Raw genomic sequence first — 15,327 nt, 5'->3', positions numbered from 1 at the left:
GTTGGTCCTGAATAAGATCATGCTAAGTCTGACTAAATTTTTAAGATAAAATTTCAGTACCTAGAACACTAAATTGTATTATTAATATTATTAGATCAATTATTATTCAAATAAATTTTACCAACGAACTTATTTGGTGCCATGGCCTAATGTAAATAAATCCAGAACTAGCTAAAGTAAATAAATTACTAAACAGCTAACCCTATTTATTAGGAGCCCGGGATTGATTGAAATTGAAACTAGTAGTAGTAGTTTATTTGATTGGTATTGGTACAATGATCCACATCTTAGCGCAAGGCTCGTCATCTGGGCCGTCCACCTCGCTATCGGACGACGGGGACGGAGTCTGAATCACGCGGGATCTCCCCAACGAGGAGGGGGCCGCCTTCAGCCGCGGCGCCGCGGCGATATACAACAGAACCCCCAGCCCACCCCTCCTCTCCTTACGCCCACGCGTTCGCCTCTCTCCTTCCCCACCCTTCCGCCTCTCGCGCTCGCCTCTCGAGGACCCTCGCCATCCTCCCCAGCCGCGACACCAAACCCCCAGCGGCGGCGCTAGGGTTTGCTCCTCCGCGCGTCGGCACCGCCACCTCCGCCCGCGGTGATGGCGGGGCAGGAGCGTAGGACAATCGATCTGGAGGAGGGATGGGCCTTCATGCAGAAGGGCATCACCAAGCTGAAGAACATCCTCGAGGGCAAGCCCGAGCCGCAGTTCAGCTCCGAGGACTACATGATGCTCTACACGTACGCCTCCCTCTCCCCTCCCTCCTCCTCCTCCTCGCCGCCGCCGCCGTCTCCTTCGCGGCGGCGGCCGCTAGGGTTTCCCACCTCGATCCACTTCGATCCGGTTATGATCTAGGGTTTTGGTCTCCTTGTCGCAGGACGATATACAACATGTGCACGCAGAAGCCGCCACACGACTACTCGCAGCAGCTCTACGACAAGTATCGGGAGTCGTTCGAGGAGTACATCACCTCCATGGTGAGCCGCTTGTTCATATCCCTCTTGCTCATGTGAATGTCTGTATGCGACCTAGATTGTCTTGTATTCTGCGGCGTGGTATTAGTGTTAGATTTTCTACTCTGAGGGGAATAAGGCAGTTTGATGTTTTTTTTATAACTTTGGTGGATTAGCTCTTGCCGCTTGGTTGGTTGATAGGTTGGGACGAGAACGGCCTATATGCCGATGTTCTCATTTTCTTTTGGTTTTCTGCTAAATAATACATTGCTTGCCGATGACTAGTCAGGTTCATTAACTCTGTAGATACACATTCTTTCTGGGAAAAGGAATGAGAGTTGTTTGTCATAGATGGGTCGAACCCTTATAATATATATAGAATTGTCCTGACCTGTTTGATTGTACTTTGTAACTGAACTAATGAAAACTTTTTTATGCCGCAAATATTGCACTGGTAGCGCTCTCTTCCCCTTCTTTTGTCCATCTCTTGATTGGTACAGGATAATTCAATCTCTTTAAAATGATTGTAAGCATCTTGATTTGGTGAAAGAATTGGTTCAGCTACTTTACGTGCCTTTGTAACAATTCTGTGCCCATTTATTTGTACACTTGGGCCTGGTGTTCTGTTGGCTCCAGTAGATTCATTAGATGTCTTGTGATATCACTGTGGCTGTTTCCATTTGCTTTTTCTTGGAACTTGTAGTTTCTGTTATGGGCTTATCAAGGGTAGACAGCAGACCAGAATTGTTTCATTCGTTCTGTAGATAGACTTTTTTTGGGGGGAAAATGAGAGTTGTTTGTCATAGATGGTCAACCCTTATAATAATATATAGAATTGTGCTGATCTGTTTGATTGTAATTTGTAAATGGAGTAATCAAAACTTTTTTTACGCTGCAAATATTGCAGTGGTAGCTTTCTTTTCCCCTTTTGTCCATCTCTTTTTTCTACAGGATAAGTTAAATCTCTTTAGTTTAATTGTAATAAGCATCTTGATTTGGTGGAACAATTGGCCCAGCTACTTGACAAACAATTCTGTGCCCATTCTTTGTACACTGCAGCTCATTTCTTATAGATCATGTAGAGAGTACCTTTTTGTATTCTTGCAGCACCTTTTAATGGACAGTAATTAGACACTAACCGATGCTATCTATGGCAGGAAGATAAATAATGGTTTGCATAACTGAGGACCCATGGATGCTAGTTTCAATTTGCAGGAGCTTTTCTGTAGCTTGCTAATTTATTGTTTGACGAGCATATTTGATTTGTAAAAGAAACTTGTATATCTCCCTTTAGCTGTAGGTGTTTTTATGACTAGAGGTTGAACCCATGAGTCATGCCCTGATTTTGTATGACGCTTTAATCTAACTATAATATTATCCTCTTCACTGTATTTGTACATTCACTTCTGAGAGCTTTCTCACTAAATTATAATTTCATGCAGGTACTACCTTCGTTAAGGGAGAAACATGATGAGTTTATGCTGAGGGAGCTAGTGCAAAGGTGGTCAAACCATAAAGTCATGGTTCGCTGGCTCTCACGTTTCTTTCATTACCTTGACCGGTACTTCATATCAAGGAGGTCACTTACCCCACTTAAAGAAGTTGGCCTTACTTGCTTCCGAGAGTTGGTAAAACAACAGTTACTTAATTTCCAGCTTCTTTTTCACTCATGCTTTTTCAATGCTTATGCCCTAATCAATTAAACTGTGGTAACAGATCTATCAAGAGATTAAAGGACAAGTTAAAGACGCAGTGATTGCTCTGGTGAGACCTTGCATCTCTTTGTGATTAATGGTAGTATAAAATGGTTGGTTAACATATACTAGCTCCATTCTTTATTTGCTTGATGTTTGGACATTAATATGATCTCCAACATATGTTTTTGACCATATTTTTTTTCTTCTAAGTTATACATGTTGGAATATATTGAAATATAGTAAGGACCAAATAAACTGCTATTCTCTCTTCCATGTGGGAAATCTTAAAACTTTTGTGCGCATTATGGCCAATTGTCTGATTGCATACATCCCTAAGCTTCATCTATTTGAGAACTGATATTTTTTCTTTTAACAGATAGACAAAGAACGTGAGGGTGAACAAATTGACCGGGCTCTGTTGAAGAATGTCTTGGATATTTTTGTTGAAATCGGGTTGGGTCAAATGGAGTGTTATGAGAATGACTTTGAAGATTTCTTGCTCAAGGATACTACAGAGTACTACTCTGTCAAGGCTCAAAGCTGGATTCTTGAGGACTCATGCCCAGATTACATGATTAAGGTACCTAGAGTTGAGAAGGTTTCTGTCTCTTTCTATCTGTATTTACGTGTGGCTATTTCTTAATGGCTGATGCTTCTTTCAAAAGGCTGAGGAGTGTTTGAAGCGGGAGAAGGAGCGAGTAGGTCACTATTTGCATATTAGCAGCGAACAAAAGTTGTTGGAGGTATGTGCAAAATCTTTCCTTTCCAGTTTTGTAGTATTTATTTAATTAATATTTTATTTGCAGCAAATATTTCAGTTTTGAATTCAGAATGTTGCTATGTCTTTCTTGAATAGTGCTCGACATATTTTCCCGTATGACCCTTACATTGTTATAATCTTGAATTTCGACAGAAAGTGCAAAATGAATTGCTTGCTCAGTATGCAACCCCGCTGTTGGAGAAGGAGCATTCTGGATGTTCTGCTTTGCTTCGTGATGATAAAGTTGGATTGAAAACCTTATTATTATTATTATCTAATGAATGACTTCCTAACAGTATTGAATATTCACTGCATCCCTCTATTACTGCAGGTTGAGGATCTTTCTAGGATGTACAGGCTCTTCTCCAAAATCACCCGCGGTCTGGAGCCTATATCTAACATGTTCAAAACGGTATTAATTTCCCTTGCAGGGTGCCTCTGTTCTCTTTTAGCTCACTCATTTTATTCCTTTGAACCATGATATTCAGTTCTGATTGAGTTATATTTGTCCGCAGCATGTTACAAATGAAGGCACAGCCTTGGTAAAGCAAGCAGAAGATTCTGCTAGTAATAAGAAGGTGCAGTGTTTCTTTAGCTGTTAAATTATTTATGTTACCTTTATGCACTTTTTGATTCATATATATAGAAACAGCAAAAACTCCACATTAATAGTTTGTAACAGCCTTCATCTAACCTCTATTGTCAGGTTGCTAAGTAGTTCCCATTTCCCAGTCCTTTTCTTTACATTACCACTTTGTATGCTTGATATTCTGCCACCTGGCTGTTTGATTTTTCTTGCTATATTTGATTAATTTTCTGATTTATCTTCCCTAAATTATTATTTTTACAATTCATTGCTTTTACAGCCAGAGAAGAAGGATATGGTTGGCATGCAGGAACAGGTGTGTATCTTGATCGCACTCTGCTTTTGTTGTGTGTTATGTTAGCTTATTTATTCTTGTTTTTTAGGTCTTCGTGTGGAAAATCATCGAGCTGCATGACAAATATGTAGCTTATGTGACAGAATGTTTCCAGGGACATACACTCTTCCATAAGGTCTTCAGCTGAAATATCTCATTTTCATTCTGCTGTTGCCATAATATTGCAAATGGTGTCTCATTCTCATAATTCTTACCACAGGCACTTAAAGAAGCCTTTGAGGTCTTCTGTAACAAAGGTGTCTCTGGCAGTTCGAGTGCTGAGTTGTTGGCTACCTTCTGCGACAATATTCTGAAGAAAGGTTGCAGTGAGAAGCTCAGTGATGAAGCCATTGAAGATGCTCTTGAAAAGGTACATCTTTCTTTCTTTTCTTTTGCTGTTATTGATAAATTATGTGCCAGAGCTTTAATGATTGTGACTGGTTTCCAGGTGGTGAGATTGCTGGCATACATCAGTGATAAAGACCTATTTGCTGAGTTCTATAGGTGAGTGCTTGTTATCCTACATGGTATTATTAATGCTTGTGTAATTTAAAGAAAATGCTTTTTTGTCAAAGTGTGTAAGGAAATAGTGCCCTTTGGAACTTGGTTAAGTTTTTTAATATGTGAACTGGCTTACAGGAAGAAACTTGCAAGAAGATTACTTTTTGACAAAAGTGCTAATGACGAGCATGAGAGAAGTATTCTGACAAAGCTCAAGCAACAGTGCGGGGGGCAGTTTACTTCAAAAATGGAGGGCATGGTTACGGACCTTACTGTCGCTAGAGATCACCAGACTAAGTTTGAAGAGTTTGTAGCTGGACATCCAGAGTTGAATCCTGGGATAGACTTGGCTGTTACTGTTTTGACAACGGGATTCTGGCCAAGCTACAAAACTTTTGACATAAACCTTCCTGCTGAGATGGTAAGTTAAACTGTTCGATCACTTCAAGGGCACCAAACACTGCACTTGAGCATGTTAGCTCATTTCAAAAAAGCATGTTAGGTACATGTTTATGTTCTTTGAAGTGACTTTATATATGTCTGCTTCTAGGTGAAATGTGTAGAGGTTTTCAAGGAGTTCTATCAAACAAGAACAAAGCACAGGAAGCTGACATGGATTTATTCCTTGGGAACCTGCAACATCAATGCTAAGTTTGATGCTAAACCTATTGAGCTCATTGTTACGACATATCAGGTAATCTTGGATTATTTCTGTATCACAATAAATGGTGCTATATTAACCTGTCTGACGTTTTTTACACGTGTCTTGTTTTGACAGGCTGCATTGCTACTGTTGTTCAATGGATCTGACAGGCTTAGTTATTCTGAGATTGTAACACAATTAAACCTGTCAGATGATGATGTAGTGCGCTTGCTCCATTCGCTTTCTTGTGCGAAATACAAGATCCTTACCAAGGAACCGGCAAATAAATCCATCTCGCCCAATGATGTTTTTGAGTTCAATTCAAAATTTACTGACAGAATGAGAAGAATTAAGGTATTTCCCGTTTTCACTGTTCTTTTGCTGTTTGGTAAGACTTAGAGTTTAGTTGCTGTTATGCTAATATTTCATTTCGTTGTCACTCTTTCCAGATTCCACTCCCTCCTGTTGATGAGAAGAAAAAGGTTGTTGAAGATGTTGACAAAGACAGGAGGTATGCAATTGATGCATCAATTGTGCGCATTATGAAGAGCCGCAAAGTCATGGGTCATCAACAGCTGGTTGCTGAATGTGTTGAGCAGCTGAGCCGCATGTTTAAGGTACTGACAGTATATCTCCTAATTGAGAAGTTCTTCGTAGCTTAGTCCCTGTTACAATACCCGCACGACTGAACTTATTTTCTGCTGTCAGTTACAATTTTTATCTTAGTTCTTGCAATAAGTGTATCAGTAATTCAGTTACAATTTTCTGCCCGTGGTACATTGGGTATCCTGTTGTTGCATCAGAAGTAATTACGTACCCTTTTGGATTGAATTTGATATCATGTTATGGTAGCTCTTACATATGAATGACAAATATTCACATGTCCCAAACCAAGGACTAGGTTGTTAGGTTCAATCTACAAAGATAACTGTTAACTCGTCTGTGGCTGCGTAATCTAGGATAATCATATACGAAGAAAATTGGTTTTGCTACTTGTGTTGTATTCTGTTCATTTTCTTACTTGGGCCTGTGTGATACTACAGCCTGACTTCAAAGCCATAAAGAAGAGGATTGAGGATCTCATCACAAGGGACTACTTGGAGCGCGACAAGGACAATGCGAATATGTACAAATACCTTGCCTGATTGGTGGTTAGTGGCAAAGTCCAAAACAGCTCCCAGACTAGTGCGATACCACGGGGGGTGGCAATCTCCTGCAAGGTCGTGGTGCGTCAACAACTTTACCATGATTTGCAGCGCGTTTTGGTGATTTGCGTGCGTATGGGTCCTGCCACAGCACGGGCTGCTCACATTTTGTAAATTGGTCGTTAAATAGGATAATCGTGTTGACCTACATTAGATATGATGATATGAGGAATATGAGAGGCACTTGTACTTGTCCGTGCCTTCTATGCCAATGCTTTATCTATATATCTGTATCACTGTTTCAGTTAACTGAGATGAGATGATGCTTGGAGTTGTTTTGCTATATGAAATGGTGGATACTATGGGAATTTGCAGTATCGGTTTGGGTCTGTATGCACCTGCTTTTGTTTTCTAGGTAGATGCGCGTATTCTGGCTTCGTTGTCAACTGTTGGTTTATGTGGAAGGCAGAGCGGCGCCAGGATTTCTGGAACTGCCCTTGCTGGCCACTGGCCTTTGTGGATTATTAAAGCGCTGTTTGGATAGATAGGGCTAGTTATTAGCCGGGGCAAAAAATTAAATCGGATTAGATAGATAGGTCAGCTAGTTAACCAGCTACTTTAATGGCAGTCACATTAGAAACTATGAGATGGTTTAGTCAGTATGAGATGGTTTAGTCAGTCACATTAGAAACTATGAGATGGTTTTATACTTCCTCACACTAGAAACTATGATTTGACATTAGAAACTATACTAGAAACTATGATTTGACATTAGAAACTATGAGATGGTTTTATACTTGCCGAGTTAGTCACACTAACATGTACTTAATGAGTCAAATAGACATATACATAGAAACCATATTTTCCTAATAATGAATAGTTTCTTTAAAATTAAATTTTGTCCAATAAAATCTCCCCTCTCTTGGCCAAGATGCTCTAGAAACTACGAGATCGTTTCATATTTACCGAGTGAAATAGACATTATATATAGAAACTATTTTTCCTAGTTTGATTGAAATTAATTTTTGTCCATTAAATGTTTTCTTTCTCTTAGTATCTATCAATCGTAGCTTGATTCTTATGTATGCATTGACCAATCACATCTATTTGTTTCTTGATTCTATTCGTACCTTAATTCTTATGTAAGCATTGACCAATCGATCAATCTATTCGTATCTTGGTTCTCGTGTATATATGGTTTTTTCTATATAAGAAATGATTTCCTTCTCTATCTTTATTAACTACAATGCACATTAGCATTTTGCTTAGTTGGTAGAAACCATCTATAATGCCACATTAGAGCAAGTATAATAACAGGCTGTAAGCAAGCTAAATGCTAATGTGGAATAGAGAGAAGAAGCGGGTTGTAAACTTACAACTGGCTTAGACACAAGAATCGAGAAACTATGTGAAAGAGATAGGTGGACCATGTATTAATGCTGAAGAGCTAGCTACTATATGAGTGGGTTGAGAGGTAGAATGCAAGGATCCTTTTAGCCAGCGGTCGACTGTATTATTAACCTTGCTCTTAGCATTTTGTTTAGTTGGCATACTAATTAATGGACATAGGAACCATCTATTTTCTAGGTTGAAACCAATAGAAGATTAACCCACCTATTTGAATGAGGCTCTAAGTTGTATTCATAATCCTTTGCTATAAGGTGACGTAGTGGCGAAACCAGACGCAAGATACACAATACAACTAGTAACTTCAGAGGGCTTGGAAACAAAAAATTCAATGCAATTGCAATTGGCCTCAAATCTGGACATGCTTTCGCACGGAACTTGTGTCCCTACAACTACAATCATCATTCAATCCTGCAACTGTCGTGACCACAAGTTCGTTGTGCTCTGTCTTCTTTTTGAGTCTTCTATTCTATATAAATAAATCCTAGAGAGCCGAGAGGTAGAGACGCAACTCCTACACGAGCTGCTGTTTCAGCATTCCACCTAGCTCAAGCGCTCGATCACAGCCGCCGCCGGCGGCGGCGGCAGCACGCAGGGTTCGTCGGCCGCGGGCTCCGCCCTGGACGCCTCGAGGAACCTGCGCTGCTTGTCGTCGGCGAGGCAGAGCAGCGACGCCTCGCACGCCTCGTGCGCGTCAGGCGACGGCGGCGCCACGGGGCGGAAGTTCATGAGGCTTGCGTACTCGGTGAGCAGGTGCAGCATGTAGTCGTAGACGGCGTGCATGCGGAGGCCCTGTACGAGCCGCTGGCCGCGCCGGCCGACGCGCTCGGCCTCGCCGGGGTTGGCGTTGCCCCAGTCGACGGCGTCCCTGATGGACTCGCACATGCCCATCTCCGTCACCGGCCAGTAGTTCACCCGGGGCTCCAGGCCCCGGCTGAAGAAGTCCTGGTACCGCGGCTCGATCAGCAGCGCCATGGATCCGCACGACAGGATGTACTTGAGGCTGACCGACCACGCGAACCCCTCCGCGTAGATCTTGTACCGGTGCGTGCACTGCGAGGAGAGCCTCGAGTGCTGGTACCCCGACTTGGCCTCGTCGTCCCAGTTCTGCCGCATGATCTCGGCGCGCCAGAGCGCCGTGTCGTTGCACCCCAGCAGCGCCACCCGCAGCGGCGACGCCACGTCCGGGTTCCCCTTCCAGTACGCCGTCGGCACCCTGTCCGCCCATCTCGTCGCCCGAGCGCCGGACTTGATGCTCTTGAACTCCCTGTTCCATGGCTCGATGTTCGTCTCCGGCCTGCGTTACATATGTCCATCAACCATCACCATCAATCTTCTTGACACTTCATTCATTGATTAAAAAATCTTGACAGTATTATATAAATAAAAAAAATCTTAACATATATATGCGAATGATGCATCCCTTACCAGCCCCAGAAGGACCAATCAGGGAAGGGGATGTCGAAGTGGTCCCTGGTGGTGCAGTAGCGGAAGAGCGGCGGCGGTGGGGGCGCGGCGTCGCCGCCGTGCTCGGTGCGGTTGATGGCGGGGCGGTCCATGCAGTCGAACATGAGGTCGACGTCGGGGACGCGCCCGGGGTACCGCCGCATCAGCTGCAGCAGGCTCCACACCGTGAAGAGCGCGCGACTCTGCACGCACGCGTAGTAGAGGTCGACGTGCAGCCGGCGGCCTCCGCCGGTGATGGTGACGCGCATGGACGCGCGCCTGCCGCGCCGCGTCCAGCAGCGCGCGCGTCACGCCCCGCCCCGCACCGCGCCACGGCGCCAGGTCCCGGTGGATCGCCGCGAAGTAGGCCGGGCACTGTTTGTTGTTGTTGTTGTTGTTACCGCGCGACGACGACGACGACGACGCGTTCGCTGGCTCCGGTGGCGGACGAGGCCGCGAGAGAGGTGGCAGACAGGCGATGGAGGGCGCGCACCGCAGCGCGGCGCGCGCCGGGGGGCGGCCCTTGGCGTGCGGGAACGGGTGCCACGGCGTCGGCTCCAGGTTGTGGCCCAGCAAGCGTCCGCGTCCGCGACACCGCGTCGTCGTACGCCTGCGCCCATGAAACAAACAAACCGCCCGCCGGCCACCGCTGTCAGCCACCACGGCAACGCAAGAAACACTTATTGGTACCGGTCACGTCGAAATGTAATAATCTTGTCAGTCACCGTACCGAGTGGACGACGGCGAGGACGATGACGGCGGAGGAGGCGGCGATGGCGGAGACGACGAGCGCCGACAGAGGCGGGTACCGCGCGGCTCGTCCTCCCCGGCCGCCGGCGCCCTCCGCCGCCATGTACGTAGCCTGCGCCCGGCCGAGGATCGCCGGAGAAAACCCCGCCCAGAGTGGACCACTGCACAGGGGGCGGCCCTGCCTTGGTTCGCGTGACAGACGTATGTGCTGTGCTCGCTACTGATTCTCTCCTCCCCTAAAACACGTGCACGATTCTAGTGAATCTAAAACCAAAAGCCGGTGAAATTAGTTCGAGTGCAAATCAATCCCTGCATTCAAAAGTACTCATCCTAAATATTCGGATCTGAGGATTTTAATCATACATATATTCGATCGATCCACCCATCTTTTTTTTTGGGCGAAATTGCGAGAAAGCCGGCACCCGTCTGCATGCATGCTGACCGGCATGGCCATTTGCCTGGTGTGCTCCTCAGCGCCACGGCCATGGCCGCCGAACACTCACCGGAGCGGAATAGCGGAGGACGAGGACGAATTACCGTGCAATTTCACACGCTTTTGTTTGTTAATTTTACGCTTCCTGAATTTTCGTGCAACGAACCAGTGTCCAGTGGCACCAGCCGCCAAATCGATGCATCATGCACTAATGGTCCCCAGAGCTCTAGCTAGCTTTTATTTACAGGCAACACAGGCTAGTTTTACCTGGTCCTATGATCCTATCCGATCCGCTAGATTCTACTTCCGTCTGAAAAAAGATTAACTGTACTATACTTTTATTCTGTTCTTATTTTTAATATAAAAGCCTTACTATAATTATTAAAAAATATCAATATTTACAACACAAATTATGTATACATATATACTTCCTCAAGGATCTAATAACATTTATTTGGCATCATAAACATTGCTACATGTTTACGTAAATTTACTCAATTTGAAAATGGTTTGACTTGGTTCTTTTTTTTTCGGGAATCAGTTTGACTTGGTACTATGCATGCTAGAATTGTATTGTTTGAGAGGGTAAATTACTTGGTTTTTGAGACTAGGTTTGATACTGAAATATGCCGAATTACTCGATTCGTTTTATAAGCAGTAGACAGGAATTATCACTGATTCTATCTTTTGTGATGTGATAGGAAGAAGATGAGGTCGATTTTTTTAAATAAAGAAATGAGAAGGTATTGATTCTTTTGATTGGACACTAGTCCTTCCGATAGCTGATATATTCCATTTGGGAGGGAACAATCTTTTTTTATCCAAGAGGGGACAATAGAGATGCTCAAACTACATTTATTTTTTGAGCAATGGTATTTATTTCGTCCACCATACTTTCCTTATTAGCATAAACATGTCAAATTTGTTTTATCTTAATTAGCCCAACAAAAAGTTACCCCAGAAGAGAAATTAGATGTTACAGGTAAATAAAATAAATGTCCTAGAAAATCGAATAAAATCTTGTCATTTTTGCTCTACTTTTTCAGTATGGAAACAATATAATGAGAGACAGATGGATCTGGACTCTTGAGTTTAAAATTGTAATTAATGCACGGCTATAAAAGTGACATGGACATATTTGAGGATGATAATATTTGAGTGGATATATAGATGGTCCCTTTCACTTACTATTCATTTATTGACAAGATTATCTATCTACATACATCGTGACCTTTTGTTATCTATCCATGCTTGTCCTTTTTTTTTTCTCAAACGACGCCAAGAGAGCTACGTGTCATTTATTAAAATAAAAGAAAACAAAACGAAAAAAAAAAACAAAGGAGAAGCACGAGGCACACTCCTAGAAACACCCCCGAGACAAACTCCAACTCACACACCCATGCCCACGCCTATGACACATTATTGGTCTTGTAAACAAATTTTCTCATGGTTTAAGTTGTACTAGAAACATTTATACTCAAAGTGCTCATCAAAGTTAGTAGGTGAATATGGATAAAACTCTCTTTGCTAGCAGCATCCTGTGGACCCAAATGCAGGCCTTTTTCCGCTAGCAGCATCCACGAGAGGGAGAGTGAGATGTGTGGGCATGTGAGTGGCTGCCCAGCGCCTGCTTGTGCTCGTCTTGTCGCCGCAAGTGGCAAAAGGCTGTGTCACCGTTGCCACACGGAATGAGTTGGACATGCACAAATGGTGGTCCATGAAGAGTTGACATGGTGGCCCATGCCATCATCATCGCTTAGAAGCTGCTCCACTCCACTCTAAAAGTAACCTCGCTGCTCATCCAGTCATCCTCGTATGTAACGGCAAAGAGATACCTCTCTTAGTATGAATGCACTAGAAAAATGAATGACGCTTCTTCTTCCTTCTCCATATGCAGATATCTAAGATTGATAGATGGCTGAAGATCCGGGAGAAATATGAGCTGGAAGCTACATCTTCTCTGAAAATGTCGAAACCAACTTAAAAAGATATATTTCCATCACTACTCAATGTAAAGAAAGCTAGGATGCAAACTCACTTCTGACAAATTCATACGGAAAATGGTGAATTTTAGGTACGTGTGAATTAAAAGACTAAATCACAAGAATTTTGTCTTCTAGTGCACATGATGATTCGTCATTTTAGTATAAACTTTTCTACGTTGAGTGTGCATCCCAACTTTGACATATGACTACATATGTGGAATCGTGGATGCATTATGGATACGCTAAGCTTAAAATTATACCGAGTTGATTTTCATGTTTGCACGGAAAAAGTCGCTTCCACCACACATTTTTCCACGGATGTAAGATGACAACTACCAATGAAATAAGTAGATATAGATTGACGTGGATAGAGGGGGTCACATTTGGCGCTGTTGGTGCCGCTCCGACTCCATCCGTCTCTGCTCGGCAATTTCGACACCAGAGTCAAAAGAGTCAGCACCAAACGCGAATTCAAGGAGAAGCGCTTCTATCTGGGTGCTGAATAGAGGAGCTGGATCTATTTTACGCGTAAGGACATGAGTCACATTTTGGTGCTACGGCCTCTTGGATAATCCGACGAAGGAACAGTGCACATGGAGTCTTACCAAACAACTCTTTATTGCATTTGAACAATGATGGTACAACTTTTACATATAATCACTATCACATTAATTAAGTACATGAAAAAACCCAATACTTGGGTGTGCATGTGCAAACTCTACACCAAAGACTTAACAAACCTTATATCTTTTCTATTGGATTAAAGCTTGACAAACTTATTGCTACAACAATATAGCATCATACCATGCCACTAAAGTTAAACACAGTGAAAAACCTGAAATGCTAACCCGTACTTAGTATACTTATATATTATTATTTCATTCTCCGGCTGTTATATCCAACAAATGAATTATATTTAACAAATAAATTATAATTATTTATAATATATTTAATAATTGGTCCTTTTTTTATTTATGCCGCTGGAGATGACTTTGGCGCCGCCGCCTTGACGGCTTCAAACCTGGGCTCCTTGGCCTGGAACTTCTGCTTGGCATACACGTCCATGTAGTCGCCGAACACGTACTTTGGGTACGCCTCCCCGCCGCTGGCCACCGCCGCCGGCGAGATGGTGGCCTCGTTGGCCGGGTTGTAGAAGGAGGCGATGGAGCGGCGGTTGCCGTCGCGCATGGGCAGCACGCGGTGCCACGCGCTGCGGTAGCGGCCGTTACTGAGCACCTCGATCTGGTCGCCGGTGTTGACGACGATGGCGCCCGCGAGCGGCTGCACGTCGGTCCATTGGCCGTCCTTGAGCACCTCCAGGCCGCCGACCCTGTCGTCCTGGAACAGCAGGATGACGCCGCCGGCGTCGGTGTGCGCGCGCAGGCCCGTGATGAGGTTCGGGCGCGGGCACGGCGGGTAGTGGCTGACCTTGGTGCCGAAGAAGGGCTCGTGCCGGCCGTCGCCGGAGAAGGCAGCCTTGATGCTGCCCCTGCCGAGGCCGAGGTTCTCGTCCATGGCCTCCATGACGCGCTCGGCGAGCTTCCGCAGCTCGGCGCGGTACTCGCGCATGGTCTCCTTGAATGCCGGCGGGTCGGACGGCCACTGGCAGCCGTCGTGGATGTAGAAGATGTCCTCCCAGTCCAGGTCGTCCACGGGAGCCACATCCTCGCCGCGCCGCTCCGCGTCGACGAGCGCCTCCAGCGTGCGCACCGGCTCCGACGCCCTGAACCCTGCCTCCCGGAGGCGGTAGCAGTCGGAGCACACCTTCTTGACGCGCTCCAGAAGCTCCAGCGGGATGCCGTGGTTCACGAGCTGGAAGAACCCCCACTCCTCGCAGCCATTGGCGATCTGCGCCAGGGTCTCCGCCCTCTCGGCGCCGTCCAGCTTGGAGAAGTCGATCACGGGAACCACCATTGTTAATTATGCCTTGGGAATTGAAGACGACGGTCGAGTAGATAGATTGCTGTGAAGTGTTGTATGTACGCAGGTGCTGTAGGGAGCACTAGCTAGTAGGGTTTTGTGATGCTTGAGTGAAGGCTAGCTAGCTTGGAGCTGATGACTTGAGATGGAGAGCTCGGCATGGATGGCGCCGTATATATAGTGAGCAAGCTCAACGCCTCGACCTACTGCCATGGATGAGGAGGAAGCTTCGGTCAACACAAGCAATACCTGTCCTGCCATGGCTACCACTAGCTAAGGTGTGATGAAGCTTCTTGGGCATCGGCAGAGCCGCTGGATGCTTGTGGTGGCAACTTGTTCTTTGCGACCCTAATTCCAAATTCCGGATATGCCAGAGGATGTCCCTGTCAAGGCGACGAGCTACAGTAACATCAAGCATTCAGTCATTGCCAGCAAAGCTTTGACTCGGTCAAGAGAGGCATGAACGATGGTTCCTGTCCTGCTTCGTGAGTTCGTTCATAGAGGGAGAGGGCTGGCAATGCAAAGAGCTAATTAACTAGCCAGCAGGGAAGATGATGACAACACACAAAAGATAATCAGACAAACAAAAAGCAGATCACGTTGCAAAATCTACTACATCTACCTTCAAGCTTATTTGTTGGAGTAATATCTCTTTCACTTGTGCAGCAAGGCTTTTTGCTCTCGGTTGGGAAACCCCTTTAGTCCCGGTTTCCCAACCGGGAGCACCAATCCGGGACTAAAGGTACCCTCCTTTAGTCCCGGC

The 15,327-nt window shown here is 44.9% G+C and overlaps 2 protein-coding genes and 1 pseudogene across 2 annotated transcripts; 1 reads left to right on the top strand and 2 right to left on the bottom strand.

Moving 5' to 3' along the window:
- Positions 1-433: 433 nt before the first annotated feature.
- LOC136516204 (cullin-1) lies at positions 434-7,000 on the top strand. The gene is made up of 18 exons (XM_066509564.1): positions 434-744; positions 882-981; positions 2,400-2,585; positions 2,674-2,721; positions 3,031-3,234; positions 3,320-3,397; positions 3,568-3,657; positions 3,746-3,826; positions 3,930-3,992; positions 4,281-4,316; positions 4,384-4,470; positions 4,555-4,704; positions 4,783-4,838; positions 4,974-5,256; positions 5,386-5,529; positions 5,614-5,832; positions 5,928-6,095; positions 6,522-7,000. The coding sequence occupies exons 1-18, from the start codon at positions 605-607 to the stop codon at positions 6,621-6,623; spliced, it is 2,235 nt and encodes a 744-aa protein (XP_066365661.1). The 5' UTR covers positions 434-604; the 3' UTR covers positions 6,624-7,000.
- Positions 7,001-8,360: 1,360 nt separating this feature from the next.
- Positions 8,361-12,652, bottom strand: LOC136517098 (uncharacterized; annotated as a pseudogene).
- Positions 12,653-13,243: 591 nt separating this feature from the next.
- On the bottom strand, positions 13,244-15,009 carry LOC136517111 (1-aminocyclopropane-1-carboxylate oxidase-like). Its single transcript, XM_066510630.1, has 2 exons — positions 13,421-15,009; positions 13,244-13,384 (listed from the first exon to the last, which is right to left on the bottom strand). Exon 1 carries the CDS (start codon positions 14,556-14,558, stop codon positions 13,617-13,619), a length of 942 nt encoding a protein of 313 aa, XP_066366727.1. The 5' UTR covers positions 14,559-15,009; the 3' UTR covers positions 13,244-13,384; positions 13,421-13,616.
- Positions 15,010-15,327: the final 318 nt, after the last annotated feature.

Source organism: Miscanthus floridulus, chromosome 17 (assembly GCF_019320115.1).
Source record: "Miscanthus floridulus cultivar M001 chromosome 17, ASM1932011v1, whole genome shotgun sequence".
Taxonomy (NCBI): Eukaryota; Viridiplantae; Streptophyta; class Magnoliopsida; order Poales; family Poaceae; genus Miscanthus; species Miscanthus floridulus.
Note: the sequence above shows the minus strand (reverse complement) of the source record. Positions and strands in the feature narration are given on the sequence as shown.

Bases quoted from the DNA above. Each gene is read 5' to 3' on its own strand.
- LOC136516204 (XM_066509564.1), top strand. From the start codon at position 605: ATGGCGGGGCAGGAGCGTAGGACAATCGATCTGGAGGAGGGATGGGCC. The intron at 2,586-2,673 runs GTAAAACAACAG...CTGTGGTAACAG, and splicing joins TTACTTGCTTCCGAGAGTTG to ATCTATCAAGAGATTAAAGG. The intron at 3,827-3,929 runs GTATTAATTTCC...ATTTGTCCGCAG, and splicing joins TATCTAACATGTTCAAAACG to CATGTTACAAATGAAGGCAC.
- LOC136517111 (XM_066510630.1), bottom strand. From the start codon at position 14,558: ATGGTGGTTCCCGTGATCGACTTCTCCAAGCTGGACGGCGCCGAGAGG.